The 16,685-nt window shown below is 34.1% G+C and overlaps 1 protein-coding gene, 1 long non-coding RNA gene and 1 pseudogene across 6 annotated transcripts; all 3 read left to right on the forward strand.

Moving 5' to 3' along the window:
* Window positions 1-260: 260 nt before the first annotated feature.
* LOC146905695 (uncharacterized) lies at window positions 261-7,487 on the forward strand (annotated as a pseudogene).
* Window positions 7,488-7,727: 240 nt separating this feature from the next.
* LOC146905696 (vacuolar protein sorting-associated protein 52 A-like) lies at window positions 7,728-11,804 on the forward strand. Of its 5 annotated transcripts, none has more exons than XM_085726059.1 (8): window positions 8,108-8,622; window positions 8,897-8,992; window positions 9,436-9,512; window positions 9,885-10,016; window positions 10,109-10,201; window positions 10,283-10,387; window positions 11,133-11,450; window positions 11,556-11,804. In XM_085726059.1, the coding sequence occupies exons 1-5, from the start codon at window positions 8,491-8,493 to the stop codon at window positions 10,122-10,124; spliced, it is 453 nt and encodes a 150-aa protein (XP_085582185.1). In that variant the 5' UTR covers window positions 8,108-8,490; the 3' UTR covers window positions 10,125-10,201; window positions 10,283-10,387; window positions 11,133-11,450; window positions 11,556-11,804. The 5 variants fall into 5 exon arrangements, with proteins under 5 accessions (XP_085582188.1, XP_085582185.1, XP_085582187.1 ...); XM_085726061.1 differs by having other exon boundaries at window positions 8,897-8,977; XM_085726062.1 differs by lacking the exons at window positions 9,436-9,512; window positions 9,885-10,016 and adding an exon at window positions 7,728-8,101 and having other exon boundaries at window positions 8,539-8,622; window positions 8,897-8,977.
* Window positions 11,805-15,919: 4,115 nt separating this feature from the next.
* On the forward strand, window positions 15,920-16,475 carry LOC146905697 (uncharacterized). The gene is made up of 2 exons (XR_015018744.1): window positions 15,920-16,056; window positions 16,151-16,475. It is a non-coding gene; the product is annotated as an uncharacterized LOC146905697 (long non-coding RNA).
* The last annotated feature ends 210 nt before the right edge of the window (window positions 16,476-16,685 follow it).

The following is a 16,685-nucleotide window of genomic DNA, read 5'->3' on the forward strand; positions in this document are numbered from 1 at the left end:
ATGTCCCAAAGATTTATTGGTTGATCTTGCAAGCAATTAATTTTGAACCAGCGATTGTTTACCAAAAATCAGGGTAAACAAATTGGCATTCCTGGTTCAAATGCTCAACAATCATAGACTAATGTTTCCTTAGTTGCTTTGAGACAACAAATGGAAGATTGTAACCATGAAATGGTTAATTTGTTGACTCAACAAATTGGTACAGTGTTAAATCCTTTAATTCAGAAGACTCATAATAGTTACAAGCATTATCTGAACAAATGGAGCGAATCGCTGATTTACTTGGCGCTCGTCCTGTGCGAAATACGCCAGTGCCTCAGAACCAAAACCCAAGGCCTGCCGAAGTTGCTGTAGAAAGGCCAAACAATAGAGTTCCTTCAAACCGAGTACAACAGCTTGTTGTCGAGTCAGAAGTCCCCAGGGAGCAAGAAAGGGCCCCAATTTTGGTTCAAAGGAAAAAGGATATTTTGTTTTCGTGAAGTTTGCCTTTGAAGATCTAAATGGGGTTAAAAGTTTTTTTGAAAAAATATTTTGAAAAAGTAAAAGGGAAGAAGATCAGGTTCGTTTTTATCGATTTTTTTTTCATAAAGGAGCAAACTTTTTTGCTCCGACGGCGCCACCACACAAGGGTGGCCTGCCACCGTGCCGGAGCGAAAGGGAGCCACCGGAGAAGAAGGTCTTCCGGCCGAGTAGAGTAGAGAAGGGAGAGACTCTGTTTTGGTGAGAGTTAGAGAGAGAAAGTAACTTAAGAAATGAAAATAGCACAAAGGATCCCCTTTTATACTCCCTCTCACCCGACCCACTACCCTTGATCCGACCCATCTTCCCATAATTTTCGGCCCAAGTTTTTGTTCTTTGCTGTTTTTATTTTTTCTGCTACGACACGCACACACACCTCTCTCCGCACACCCCCTTTTTTAATTTATTTTTCTTTGTTCTTTTTTTTAGCTCTATTTAATTTTTTTATTATTTTATTGTTTTTTTTTCTTTTAAGCACATATACATATGTGCAACATTATTTAGGTTTTTTAATTTTTAGTTTATTTTATTGCTTTTTATCATTTTTAGTTTATTTTGTTTGCTTTATTTTATCCTTAGTTTATTTTTATTGCTCTTTTGATTTTTTAGCTTATTAGGTGTTTTTATTTCCTCCTTATAATTTAGTTTACTTTATTTCTTTTTTTACTTTAATTTTCTAGTTTTATTTATTGTTTTTTTTAGTTTATTTAGTTTTATTTATAATTTATTTAGTGTTTTTTTTACTTGTTTTAGTTTATTTAGGTTTAAAACATCTCATGCATTTTTATTTCTTTATTTTTCTTATTTAGCATATTTATTTAATGCCTTAATCATCTCATGCATTTTTATTTCCTTTATTTTGCTTTGTTTAGCATATTTATTTATTATTTGTTATTATTGCTTTGTCATTTTATTTTATTTATTTATTATGCTCTAGAATGTATTTAGGGACAATGTAAATATATAAATGAGAAACCTTGCATTGCATGCATATTTATTTATTCCACTTCATGTCAAAAACGAAAAACGCAAAATATAGCTGTATAATCGAATCCAAGGAAAAAGGGACTACCATCTTGATCCAACGTCATTATGGAAAATTACCTTGCACTTTATTTTATTCGGTCACGCTTAGTTTTTTAGAGCTTAATTAGAATAACCAAAAATTTGGAAAACATTCAAATATTAAAAAACCTCAAAAAATATCTTTTTTTTTTGACAAAATAAAAGATATTCATTCATTCAAATTGAAAGAGTACATCAATATAATGCAAATTCGCTAAAAACAAAAAGGATGAATCTGTGAACAAGCTCACAACATCCATATTAATAGCATAAAACGGCAAAGTACAAATGCCTACAACATATGACTATATTTAAATCTCTGGAATAACCATGTTTCCGGATCTGCAGCGTGGATGACGCCAAAGTCATTGATTGGATCTGCACTGGATCGAAGCTGATCTGACAATCTGAAGCGATCAAATAGCTGAGAGAAACAAGAAAAACAAACAACATCGCACAAAGACGACGAACAACCAACGTCGCACGAAGACGACAAAATCACAAAATAAAACGAAATAGATGTGAAAATCACTTATTTCAATAAAAGGGAAATAGAAAAACGAGTTGGAGGGGTGATTTTGGGTCAAAATTTGACCCTAAATCACCCCTCTTTGGTGGATGAAGGAGAAGAAACTAGGGTTTATGTGACGGCCCACAAGAGAGAAAAGAAAAAGAGACAAAATATATTTTATTAACAAACCCTGGATTTCAAACCAAGTGTTTTCCTCATCTTTTTTTAAATTAACTTTTAATCAATTTTAACATATTAGACTTTATTTATTTTTTTAAAAAAATCAATCAACTTCATTCTTTTGCCACTTTGGCCCTTTTTACCGTTAAAAACATTTTTAAACTTTAAAATCAATCATAACAAATCACTCGGCTTTTTACCCCGAACAACGTGATTTTGATCCCGCTCGGGTACGTAGGAAAAATACTTTGTCTTTCCAAATCAACAAAATAACAAAAATATTTTCTTTCTCTCATTTCACACGTAGGCCTTTTTTACAAGCACGTATCATTTTAGCACAAGATAAATAAAAGCAAGAGGTTCTTATAGAGTACTATAGACGTTTAGGGTGCTAATATCTTCCCTTTGCGTAACCAACCCCTGAACCTTCAATCTCTGAAAAATAGGGTTTATTCGATCTTATCCCCTTTTCCTTGGAAAAAATAAAAGCTCGGCGGTGAACCATAAAATTGTGAGTCAACGCTAACTAGTAGCTTGATATCCGTGAAGGTGAGAAAAACACAAGGGGGGGGGGGGGGGGGGGGGGTGAATTGTGGTTTCTTTTACTTCTCCTAAAATTGAGTTCACTATTCAGAAGCAGATAAAGTTCTTCTGAAGTAGTTTTCAGAATCTAAATGCAGCGGATAAGTAGAGAGAGAGGGGGGGGGGGGGAGAGAGAGAGAGAGAGAGAGAGAGAGAGAGAGAGAGACATAAAGCAATTTATAGTGGTTCTTTCCACAATCCGGAAGTAGTCCACTCCTCCTTGCACTTCCAAGGAGAGTTCACTAAAATCAATTTCTGATTACAATTGCTCAAGCTCAATAGCAAGATACTTCAAACTACTAAAGCACAATTGCAAGAGACTTCTTATGCTCAAGAACAATTTTCTCAAAACTTCGCAGCGGAATAAAAACATCATCAAAACTGTGTTTAGTAAAACATCTCTAAGTAATCATGTCTCAAAATCATACTACATAACCAAATATCAAATCTCATCTCAACAACTGAGTCATAAACAACAAATAGTCCTAAGACTCCAAACATAAAGACATCCTAATCAGAGCCGACACACTAGACTCAGAAAAACCAGTAAACGTGGAAGCTTCGAGCTTTCCTCAAGCAACTCACCAATGCAAAGCAACTACTCCTGCACACCGTCTACCCATCCATACGAATAAAGTAGGCGGCCAACCAAACGACAACTGGGGGTTAGCTCATAATTCAAAATTAAACACAATCAAATAAAGTAAATGATACACTTAATTTCAATTGATCAGGCAACTCAACATCATTAATATCCAACAAGTATACGAATATAGATATCCACTACACATTCTTGCATATTCATAGGTTCACCAAATTTCACCAAGTATACATTTCAACAAGTATACAAATCAACCATGCAAATATTCACCGAGCACATAAACAATTATGACACTTGTCAAGTGATGCAATGCGCCTAGACACGACTTCTATATGCATGTGGTACCGGTCACCTCAAGGTCGTCACCTTAGATAGATCTGTATCATAGTCGTCGCCAATATGAATACAAAGTATTAGTCGTCACCAATATTGATATAAAAATACGGTCGTCGCCAATATGGATATACAAACTGACACCAACATCATGAATTCATGAACATATGACTCAACCAATGCATATGTTCAACAACAAGTCGTCAACAATCAACATCAACATTTTTCAATACATGCATACCCCATCAAAATCGTCGCCAATTGAAGGTAAGAATTCATCAACATAATTCATAATCATCATAACAATCAACTTATAGAACATATAGTTCCAAAATCACATTCTTCATGAAATACGGCCAATTGACCACATCACAACATTCCTCTTAATAAGCACTCCAACATCATCAACTCATTCCTATTCTAGCATATCATTACAAATATAAAGCAAGTGGCAAGTTATCCGCCAACAAAGTTTTATTTTGACAAGGTTCACCTATATTTGCAAAGACTAGCATTTTCCGATCATTTCATCAAAATTCAAGTAAACAAGTTAAATTGCCTCAACCAAGCATACACACAAGTCACATATGAGTGTAGTAGCGTGTACATATACGTTTCATAGGCCAATTCACATCAATCCTAAAGTTTCACAAAGTTCATATTATTTTGCCTTTTTCCAGAGAATTCAAGTTTTCAAACCAAAACTAAGTTAAAGTTCATGATTCCCATCCAAAACATTTTTATAAATCATCACAATAATAGAAAACCCTAGTCCTACCCTTTTTCCTTGAGAAAATGAGTTTTCGGAAAATCTCATGTTCTTAAGTCATTTTCAAAAGTTTATGATACGATTCACAAAACCAAGTTCAATCTAACTCAATTGATGTTTCCAAAGGTTTAGAAGGCTCGAATACTTTTATTTACATCAAAAGAATCAGTTTGGATTGTCCGGATCAATCCCCTAATGCCTAGAACACCCAAAACATGGAGTGCTCTCACTGGGCAGCTAGTTTAAGCCAGTTCAACTCGCTTACGTGAGTTTTCTCCAAAATAGTTCCCCTATTCTGGTTGTTCTCTTAAGGGAACATACCATTTTTCACCCAAAATCCCCAATTTTGATCCCTTTGATCCCAAATTCAACCCCAAAACTTATAAAAAGACATTTAAATCAACAACATCAGATTATAACACCAATTCATCTCAAAATCATCATCTAGCTCATTTTCACCAAAAACCACCATTTTCTTATTTTTCATTCAAACATCAAAACAACCACAACAATTAAAATGCTATCAACATATAAACAGCAACAAACATTAATGAATTGAATTCAAACATGTTTCAATAACAATTACACACCAATTCATGATTTTCACTCAAATAGTCAAAAATCATCAAAACATCTCAACAACAACAACTATGAAGTTTAAGCTATTAATACAACAATTTCATGAAGTTTATCATACTCATAAATTGACATGAAATAGGAGCACAAATTTTATCATTCAAAACCACAAAAAGTCACAATTATCACAAAAGCGCTTAAACCCATAAGTGAAATTAAGAGATTATAGCTTAATTAGTCAAAAGAGACTATTCCCCTAACCTCTAATCTTCAAGAATCTAAATCCTAGCTTCAATTTAGCTCCTAGACTCCAATCCTAAGCTTTCTCTCTCTAGCTCCTCTTTTCTCCTCTAGATCCCCTTTCTCTCTCTCTCTCTACCTCTATCTCGAAATGTTTTGGAAAAAGAATGAATGAAGGTAATGAACTAATTTTTCATAAGCCTAGTGTTTATATAGTCACTACACAAATGGGCTTAGTGTCTAGTTGTCTTAATGGGCTCAATATTCTTACCAACTAATTCACCAAAGTTACTACACACTTAAACCGTCAAAATAACAAATAATTACCGTCTCTTAAATAATTACCCCAACTCACTAGTAACTTAGTAAAATAATCATTCCCACTTAAAACACTAAAAATAACTCTCGAAACAAAATGACTAATTTACCCTTGCTCACCAAATGACCAAAATACCCTTGAGTCTAAAATGACTAAAATACCCTTCTTAAGCTAAAATCCACTAATCCCGAATAAAATACGCACAAAGACAAAGAATCACATACAATCACATATAAACACACATAATAAATAATTAAAATAATTCTAGCAAAAAACGGGTTGTTACAAAGACGAAGTTGTTAAAAACATCCGACAACAAAATATCGGAACATATAATAATATAGCCAATTTGGTCGGAAATATAGTGGCTCAGAATGGCTTAAATGTGGGTTTACATTGGCCATATTATGTATCTCCTTTGTCAGAATATGTTTTAATAACTGAACTTCCTGGGGGTTGCAGGATTCCTAAGTTCACAACATTTGTTGGTAACACCAGCGAATCCACTGTCGAACATATAGCATGTTATTTAACGGAGGATGGAGATATAGCAAACAATGAGAATTTAAGATTCAAACTCTTTCCAAATTCTCTATCAAAGAATGCCTTTACGTGGTTCATCACACTCGCACCGCATTCTATTCAACATTGGACTCAATTAGAGAGGTTCTTCCATGAACAATTTTACATGGGCCAATCTAAGATAAGTCTAAAAGAATTGGCGAGTGTTAGGGGAAGAACAACTGAATCAATTGATGATTACTTGAACAGATTCAGATTGTTAAAGGCTAGATGTTTTACTCAAGTGCCTGAGCATAAGTTGCTCAAAATGGCCGCCGGTGGCGTAGATTATTTCATCAGGAAGAAATTAGATACTCAATAGTTGAGAAACATGGCCCAATTGACCGATAGAGTTCGACAGGTCGAAATAATAAAGGCCGAGAAAGCCAGAACTCACAAGTTTAGAAGGTAAAAGGTTGCTTACATAGATACAAATGAAAGCGACCAAGAATTCGACATATCTTATGAAGATGTCAAAGACGGCGAGGTTAATTTTGCTGAATTAAAACCTGGTCCTCCTTATACATGTAAAGTATTGAGGCCATCTGTTGGGAGAAATCCTGTCGAAACACAAAATGATAAGTACACTCCCAAAACTTACACGTTCGATGTAACCAAATGCGATGAGATTTTTGATTTCTTAGTTGCTGATGGTCAAGGGGGGGTCCCTAATGGTTTAAAAATACCACCACTAGAGCAACATAAAAAGAGAGGGTTTTGTAAATATCATAATTTTTTGGGACATAAGACTTCACATTGTGTACTTTTCAGGGACTGGCTGCAAAGAGCTCTGAATGAAGGCATGCTAAAGTTTGGAGATAAAACAAAGCCCCAGATGCAAGTGGATGTCGATCCCTTAAAAGACGTCGATGCAATGTACTCTGAAGTTGCAAGTTGTAACGTAGTAGAAGCCATTGTGAACGATGTTGAAAAAGATGTGATCAAAACAATTGGTGATGAACCAAAAGAAAAAATGGGTAGCCAAAAACTTGATTACGTTTTTAATATTTATGAAGAAGTCGTTTCAGGATGTATGATTTCTAGATGGAGATTGCAAGAATCAATTGAGATCGAAGGTAAATGGGTTCTCACTAAATGCCTTTCAACAAAATGGTTAATACCAAAACTTGTCAAGGGAAATATTTTTGACAATAGAACGTTTAACACAAACAGCGAGTATTTGGGAAAACATAAGCCTGTTTTGAAAACAGGTAAAACGATGAGAGAGTAATATTTTGTCGGGAAATGAAACTTGGCATTGTTAAAACCAAAATAATGCTAAGAAAAGAAAATGTCTAAATCATAAATCGCGTCAAAAATTACAACACTACAAGAAATTTGCCATATAGCAACGGTAGCCTTTAGTAACCGCAGTAAAAAGCGTTGCTATAGATAAAATATATCAACTGAAATTTCAAACAGGGTTTGCTATAGGTTAAGAGAGAAACAAAAATTCAAAAAAAAAAAAAACAAAAAGAAAAACCCAAATCACACAGGAACGTAACATAAAATCCTAACTTCTCACTCAGAACTCTCTCAAAATCAATAATCCCAAATTGTAAAACCCAACGCACAAAATCTTCTCCCAGCAAAATTTCTGAATGTCATCTAAAATTCCAAACGTGATATAATTTTCCACTCTCTCTCTTTCTCTGTTCTGAAACGCGTTCTTCTTTCTTCTCCCAGCACACAAAATTCATCGATTGAAGCTCAATTGAAGCTCCAGTCCTTCATCGATCTGGTTTTTCCGATTTCGTCGAAGCTCCAATTTCCTTCATCTGCAATCGTTTCGTGGATGCTGTCACAAAGTTCTCATCGCTACACTCTCATACCCTTCATCACGAGGTTATAGTACTATAATATGAAATTTGTTGTTTTTACGATTGATTCATTGTTTTTTATGATTGTTGTGTTAATTTTGATTTTGAAATTGACTTGTTGTATTGGTGTGTTTCAATTTGCTACTAAATACTCCACCATAGTTTATTCAAGTATGCATGCCAAGTGTTTGTGAAAATGTGTTTGTATTGAATGGTGTTTACTTTTTAATTAACTTTCTCTTTTGGTTAATAACTTGGAGTGGCACCACAATCTCGACAATTTTTGTTTATTCTAATGCTTGAATGTGATATTATTTTCCCCTTGTTAATAGTATATGTCAAACAAATGCTACAATTATATTCGTCTATTCGATCATTCGAAGGACTACTCAAGCTATTTGAATTTCAGTTTCTATGTTGATTTTGAATACTAAATCACGAAATCTTAATTTTATGTATCAGGCTGAGATTGGTTCCATAAGTTCAGACATTAAAATTCTGCAAGAGAAGTCTATGGATATGGGTTTGAGGCTTAAGAACCGCAAGGTATGGCCATTTTATATAAATAATCTAAGAGTTCAAAGACAATCATAATTGTAGCACCTTTTGGCGTAATATTAATTGATTATCAGTTAGTTCATTAATATTTCTTCAATTGTTGGACTTCTATTCACCTTTGGATGAGGGGTATATTAGTTTCACTGTCACCACTCTTGTACTTCTTTCCCCTGCTACTCAGCGAATTAAGTTTTTCTGACTTTTGCCTGTATGTGTTATATGTAGTACGTAGGATAATTGGTCTTGTTTTTTCTCCCAATAGGTGGCGGAATCCAAGCTGGCTAAATTTGTGGAAGACATTATTATCCCTCCGAGGATGGTGGACATCCTTGTTGATGGAGAGGTATTATGCTTTCTTGTAATCTATTTCTCCCCTCTCCAATAATGTTTTATTAATTTCGTTTTGTGGTAGTGTGCAAAACACATTTAATATTCAATTATGTTTGTGTGCCCAGAGAGTTTCAATTCAATCACACTTTTTGAATATTTTTCTCTTTTAATATCAGTTCACAATCCATCTACCTATGATATTGCAGGATCTCTCTTTGTTTTCAAGAAGTACTCACCACGAATACATATTGAATTTCGTTTTTAGGGGTTAGTTTCTTAGTGTTTGTGTTCTTTGTTTTCAAACTTCGATTCTCGCCCATTCTTTATTCACTGATTGCTTTATACGATTCTCGCTTCGATTTCTGACATAGCTTTTCCCTTTGATTCATTGATAGATTTTTGATAATTGAATGCAGCACCTCAATTCAAGTAATCAATTGAAGCCTTCTTTTTTATTTCATCTAAATGTAGGTTACTTATTGCCAACTTATCAGCTGCAAATTGCTACAAAGTCGAGCATACGAAGCAACCCGAAAATTGGACATTAGGTACCTTGTTGAACCTTTCTGCACCATTTATCTGATAGTTCTTCAAGGGTCCACAAACTAAGGAAAAGCTATCTGTCTCAAGTCACAACAGCAACAAGTCAAAGTCAGGTTCAAAGCGGTAAATAATTCTTCATCCTTCTCTCTTCCTTGTATATTATCATTTTTATTTATTCTTCTAGCTTTTTAATATCATAATTGCATTATTCATTGTTTTGTACTCTAGTGACACATCAACACTAGCTCTGTCGTTATTGTAGATTCGTATATTTTGCTTGAATAGATGTAGGAAATGTCTTATAACAATGCTGAATGGAGTTGGTAGTAGTTATTTCCTTACAAATATATGTCGTTGATGATTGTTTCCTCATGCAGCGTGGATCTGAACTGGCAAAGTATTCAAAGCCGCCAGCTATGTACCTGCATAACAATAAGAGAGTTCACCGCTTTGAACGTGCCTACTGTAGTCGTGAATTGGTTCATCATTGGTTTTCTGCAGAGGCACAAGTAAGTCAAATTTAAAAAAGATATTGTCATATTATAAAAATATTCAAACTTGATTCCTTCTTTCGACTAACATTATGTTGTATCAATTGTAGAAAGAAAGTAAAATGAATAGTCAGAATCGTAAAAGATACAAAGATATTCATTGCATGGGTACAAAAAGTCTCCCAAAATTGATCAATGAGAAGGTTAGTTAATATTTGAACTTATAATTGAATAAATTGTATTTATGAAACAAATTACTTATAATTTCATTTGTTTGGTATTAGAAAGAAAAAGCCAAAGGAGTGTCGCCCACACGCAAGGAGATTTACATTGATACACGTACTCGTAAAGATGGTTCAATTGTTAATGTACATGCTGCAAGATTTATTGTAAGACTTTCTTTCGTTCATACCTTTTTTGATTCTATAACTTATACTGAAACGATATGTTAAATCAATGAAATTGGATCCCCGGCTGTTGTATAAAATTGAATGTTTTATAAAATTGAATTATGACCGAAAGAATTAAAACTGGTTCAATTGTTCTGTTTTAATTGTTCTGAATTATGTTCTGATTGTGACATAAAATTGGACTTGCTTATTCAATTTTAATTGTTCTGTAACAATTGTTCTGGTTCAATTGCTCTGATTGAATTCTGTTCTGAAGTTTGTTTTGCAAGTATAGTTCAGTTAGTTCCCTTTGAATGATTTTTATGATGTCATTCAGGTGGGGAATTTTGTTATTTATATTGGCCTCATTTTGGATTGTCTTGTCATGATGCTGTGTGTTTTTATTGTTGGTAAAATTGAACTAGTTGTTATAAATAACTGATATATTCGAATGAGTGGTCCCCTATTCGAATGACCATCCACAACCATTACTTTGATCCTGCTTATTCTGTTTTAATTGTTCTGGTTCAGTTGTTCTAATTTAATTATGTTATGAATTTTGTTTTAAATTAATGAACTCTGTTTTCAATTCTGTTCTGAATTATGTTCAATTGTTCTATTTTAGTGAACATTTCTGTTATGATTATGACATAAAAGTGACCCTTTTCAATTGTTTTGATTGTCATATTAATGAATTCTATTTTAAAATGTATTCTTATAATCTATATATCTTATAATTTTTCAGGAAGAACTAAACAAATATAATAATGAGGCAGAAACTTCTCAATCGGTTGGGACACAAAGTCATATGCCTTGGAAGAATGACATTTATTCCCGAGTAAAATGAGCTGAAAAGAGGGGACATGTGCGTTGTATAGGCAATATTCCCAAACCTAAGAAATCAAAAGCTTCTTTGTCTGAAAATCAAGAATTGAGGGATGAACTTAAGAAAATGTGAGAAAGTCAAGAGAGGACAAATGTGTTTATGGCAAATATGATGTCAGGGATACAAAATCGATTATCTCAAGAAGATTTGAATGTTATTTTACAAGCTGCAAAACAGGTATATTATATAATTGATATTTTACTTTTCAAGTTCAGATTTCGAATATTATGATAACATGAATTAAGTAGAGTTTGTAACATATTTTATTTTTATTTTTAATAGGCCACAGATGGTGCTAGTACTCCAAACTAGATAAGTTCTTCAAGTCGATGCAGTGATGAAGACTGAAGAGAGGAAGATTAGAAATTGTTTTTATCTTGGATATGTTTAGGCTCATCTAGTGTTTTTTTGATGTAGTATCTATTTTTGTGTTGGTTATTATATAAAATTGACATTATTTTGTTATTTTGATATGTTTGTAAGACTTACTACTTTGATCATATAATTAAATTTTTTTTATGTTACCTTAAATTTTGTGTAGTGCAATAAAAAAGTATTGCCGAATATATTATTTTTTTGGTCAGGAATTATTGTGAAAATTTTATTATTATTAAAAAATATTTATATTAGGGTGAACTTTATTAAAAAAAAAAAGGAGAGAGAACCTATAGCAACGGACAGTTTGGTCCTATACCAACGAATATGGAGGTTGACTAAAGCTATTTAATAGGTGTAAAATGTCGTTGCTATAGCTCTGAAATCTATAGCATCAAGCTAATTTTCCGTTGGTATAAGCTATTGGGACGACATTCTTGCCGTTGGTATAAGCATAGTATCCTAGACGGTAGCAGGTGGGCGTTGGTATAGGTTTTATGACCTATAGCAACGGCTTTTGAGACCTTTACCAACGGTTTCTGCCGTTGCTAAATGGCAAGTTTCTTGTAGTGCAAGTTAAGGCTGAAAAGGCTAAATCGCTTTGAATAAGCATAGAGTTTAAGGTTTGCCTTTAATCTATCATAAATGGATAAGCAAATCTCTAGCTTCACTTCTATAAACTCTTTATCATGGGTTGAACACGTGACATCATGTCCAAGCTTGATTGTTACTTCAGTGTTCAATAACCTTTAGAGCTTTCGACAAAACCACGGCACTTGATTCTTTGTCTGAAGTATTGGGAGACAAAGATTCTCGTGCCACATAATTGTATCTCTCAAGGTGATGCAGACGAAGGCTATGGCGTTCCGCCGTCATTCGGGTGAGTCGTTATTTGTCGTAAAGGAGTTGCGTTATTTGTCCTAAGAGAGAGGCAAACTCAACTAATAAAACAAGGAGAGAAGCATGGGTAGTAGACTCTTGAGAATTGCTGAGAGCCTTGACTAGGGCAACCACTTCTGAGCCATGGTTGGAATCTTTTTCCAGCACATGAAACAGGTCGACGGTCAAAAATTTTACTTGTAATTGTTGAAGGAAACCGTCATGAGCACTCGGAAAATAATGCGGGTTGAATTCTTTGGGATAACTAGAAGAAGGAAATGAAGAAGGGGTGTTACTTTCTATAATGAGCCTGAGGGCCATGAGAGGATCTTTGGCCTTTAGTTGCAAATTTTTTTCATTATTCATGAAAATGCAGAAATTTGGGATTGATGTCATAATGTGAAGAGAAGTAATCTTTTAAGAATCTGCATTTTATAAGGCCTGAAATAGGAAGCAGTTAAAAGAAGTGTGCAAGTTTGTGCTATGTAAAATCGAGCCACATGCCCAATGATGGGAGATAATGGAGAAAGTGGAACAGTGATAGTTGTCACAATTGAATTGCTCGTACTTGGTTAGGTTATTTTGTACGAGTCTGTTTCTTTCGTTGGAGACAAAAATGGTTTTTTGTTTTTTAGTCAATGTCTTGCAACAAAATTTTACTTTTATGAAATCATCACGTATAAAATTGGCAATCGAAATCAGATTAAAGACGAATGCCAAATAAAAGTTTCCAAAAGAACTTTGATTAAAACAAAAAGCCATCTAGTGGGCAAAAATACATAAGGTCAAAGGCTTGATGATTAACTAAAGTGTGTTCATTTCGACACATTACAGAAATGGCTTCTAAAAGCCTTTTTAGAGCATAAAGTCAAGGTTAAAGAAACAGAAATATTTGAAGAACCAAGCGAACTCAATGTCGAGACGACAAGATAGACAGAAGTCAGTTTGGGGGTAATCTTCATCCGCACCAGGAAGTGGCAAGTTAGTTTTCCTAAATCTTAGACTTCCCTTGCAAGCGATGGCAGAAGAACAAGTGAATTTGTACACTATACCAAAGAGCATGAACCTTAACTCAAGATCCTCTCGGGCGTAATAAAGGCCATCTAGATTCATAATGGTGTGCCTGTAGTTAGCAAGTTGCTTGCGAGAGAAAATGTCATAAAAGGCTGAAAAGACTCTGTCTTTAGAAAATCCCTAGTGGCCAATACTTCGAGCATAATTTTGAGGTACTTGGCCCTATCGGACTTACGTCTCACTGCCTTCGCTAAAATATTTCTGATAGTTTCCAGATTAGGTTGAGGTTGGAGAAGTAAGAAAGCTACCAATACAATGCAGATTGATGCATGACCACTGTAGGCAAGCCTTTGCATGAACCTGTATTTTGCTCCACTGGACGAATCATCAGCCATAAAACCTCAGATAATTTGTTGGAAGCAATCTGAATGTAGTTTTCTTGTCAACGAGTTGGCGATGACGATGAGACGTTTCTTTGAAGTTGAAGAGATCTCTAATCCCAAAAACAACTATCTTTTTTATGATAACTTGGATAAGCTCGTTTGGAAGCCTATCCATTCTTGTTTGCTGAAATTTTTTTGTTTTGTAGTGTGGGAAAAGGAAAGATGCACATAATAAAGCCTAAAGAACAAGAGTGAACTGGTGTTTTACAACAAGAACGAGGGGATTTTATAAATGAGGGAAATAATTGAAATGGCAAATCTCCTTATCTCCTTGATCAGAGACCGCCACATGTTTTGAATGAGAAGTTAATTTTCTTAACTAAGTGGAAAAGCTGAGAGTTTCAAGAAAACTGATCGACAAGAAGGAGACACTGTAATGAAGAAGAAAATGGGAGAACATGTGAAATTGAAGATGAAAATACATCGAGGGATGCGTGGCGTTTCGAGGTAAATGGAAAGGTTCTATTAACTTTTCAAGTTCGGAAGTAGTGGCCCACAAAATCCTGAGATCGTGTGGTAAAAGAAACCTGAAAAGACTACTTTAAAAAGTCATGATTACCATGACATAATGCTTTGAAATACAGAGTTTTTTAAAAAAGCCAATTCTCTCCTTCAAAATTATTCAGTCAAAAATGGCATTTCTAGGGGGGAAATTTGTTAGCTTGTATTTTCACAAGGCTTATTTAATATGGTCAACATTAGTTGACTTTTATCTTTGCAGGAATCGAAGTATTTTCCTTCAAATTGAGGAGTTTCGAATAAATGTTGGACTTTGCACGAAAGAGTCTAGAAGCCTTAAGGTTCGACAAGACACGAGTCAGAGATGCAAAACCGTCGAAGTCAAGCAACTTCCATTGAGACGGGAAGATTCGAATTTCAAAGAGAAGCGGTTTCCTCAATGGAGAACGTGGGAGACAAGTGGTTGTCTACATGGAAGGAGTGCTGATCGTGGTATTGTACTTTTTCCAGTTATTTTATTATGTATAAATAGTAGTTTTCCATAGGGAAAACGGGTCGCAAATCACCTATACAGAATTCTAAAACACTCGAAGTACCAGCGCGAGAGAAAAGAGTCATATAGAATGTATGTAAAGGATTTGTCGAACCACCTTTATTTTTAATGCATTGTATTTTATCTTTCCTTTAAGTTTCTGCAATTTTAAATTTATGCCTTTACTTTGCTTTTAAAACCCTTTTTCTGTCGAATGACGCCATATGGTCTCGTCCTGTTCGTAAAGCAGCCTATGAACTTGATGAACGTTTGAAAAACAAATGCAAAAAATGTCCTAGGATTTCTGTTTTAAATTGCTTGTAATAACCAAAACAAGCCCTTTATTTTTTACCAAAAATGACGGTAATCAACTTGTTAGTATGATGCCGTCATTCATTTTGTGCAAAGATGATGTACATCACCATTGAACAACTCAATGCTTTATCACCATTGAACAACTCAATGCTTTATCCATGACTAACTTTGCATATGCATTAAATGCATTAAAACTTACTTTTTAACACCTTTAAGATCCACCATTAAATATTTTATTTATTAATATTGCTAATAGATTCCTATTAAGATTTTAAAAATAAAGGAAAACACTAATAAATACAGTAGTTATAGCTTTGTCACCGCCTAGAGTTCACATGAAATCCAACAATAATTTTCCTTTTTCGTGAAATGTTATAGAATAAAAAAAACTTTGTAAAATAAGAATGAATTCTTATAATTGGTAAGTTTCTTTATTTGACCTTGTTACTAAGGGTGATAAAAAGACAAACATAACACTTTCTTGTACTCAATAGAGGTTTAATTATAATGTTTTATATTACCACGTTACTCTTTGTGCTAAAAGAAAACATACTCCACATTTAATAATGATGAGGAATGAGAATGAGATCCTGCTCTTATGCAATTTAATGTATTTAAGGTGTGAGTAGGCTTTATAAATCATAAAGTGATAAAACCATATTATATCTCATTATGCAAAGGGGAGAGAGTATGACTAAAATTGTAAAGTTTGTTTATATTATGATTGTCTTTATTTCTCCATTTGTTGTTGAAAGTCTCCTCGAAAGTAAGCCACTTTTTATCCTTCAAAAGTTTTCTTAGGTACATACTCTAAAATGTTTTATCTCATTTTACTAACATTGTTTATTCATCAATGGCAGTCAGCGAAACCCTCCCAAAACTTCCTAGGGGATGGTGTACTTCTAATCATGATTGTGCAACATATTGCCCACATCCTTATGAAACTTGGTGTCAATTAATTGGCTTAAGTCTTATACATCATGGATCTCTGGTAGGTCACTGTGAATGTGTTTGAGTGCTGTGCTCGTAACATTTTACTAGAAAATTCAATAAGTTTTCATTTCGTAATTGTATTGAAATTCAATAATTTGTATCTTTTACATTTTCTACTTTGACGAACCATATAGTTGTGGTTTTGTACTCTAAGATGATCGTAATGAAATAAAACAAGGAATTTGAAAATAATGTTTACATCATCTTCTTCTTTCATAATTTTACCTTTAATTCCTTTTTTTTTTGTTCAAGTAGCCTAGTGGCTAGAGCTCACACATTTTAAATATGGAGAAGTGGGGTGTTTGGAGTTCGAACTCCAACCCATGTATATGTTCTGCATTGTCCCTACCAACTGAGTTAAGCTCACAGTGACTAATTTGACCTTTAATTCATGGTCATCAG

The sequence above is a fragment of the Medicago sativa genome, chromosome 7, assembly GCF_051527215.1.
Source record: "Medicago sativa cultivar Bolivia chromosome 7, Bolivia_mono, whole genome shotgun sequence".
NCBI classification, from domain to species: domain Eukaryota; kingdom Viridiplantae; phylum Streptophyta; class Magnoliopsida; order Fabales; family Fabaceae; genus Medicago; species Medicago sativa.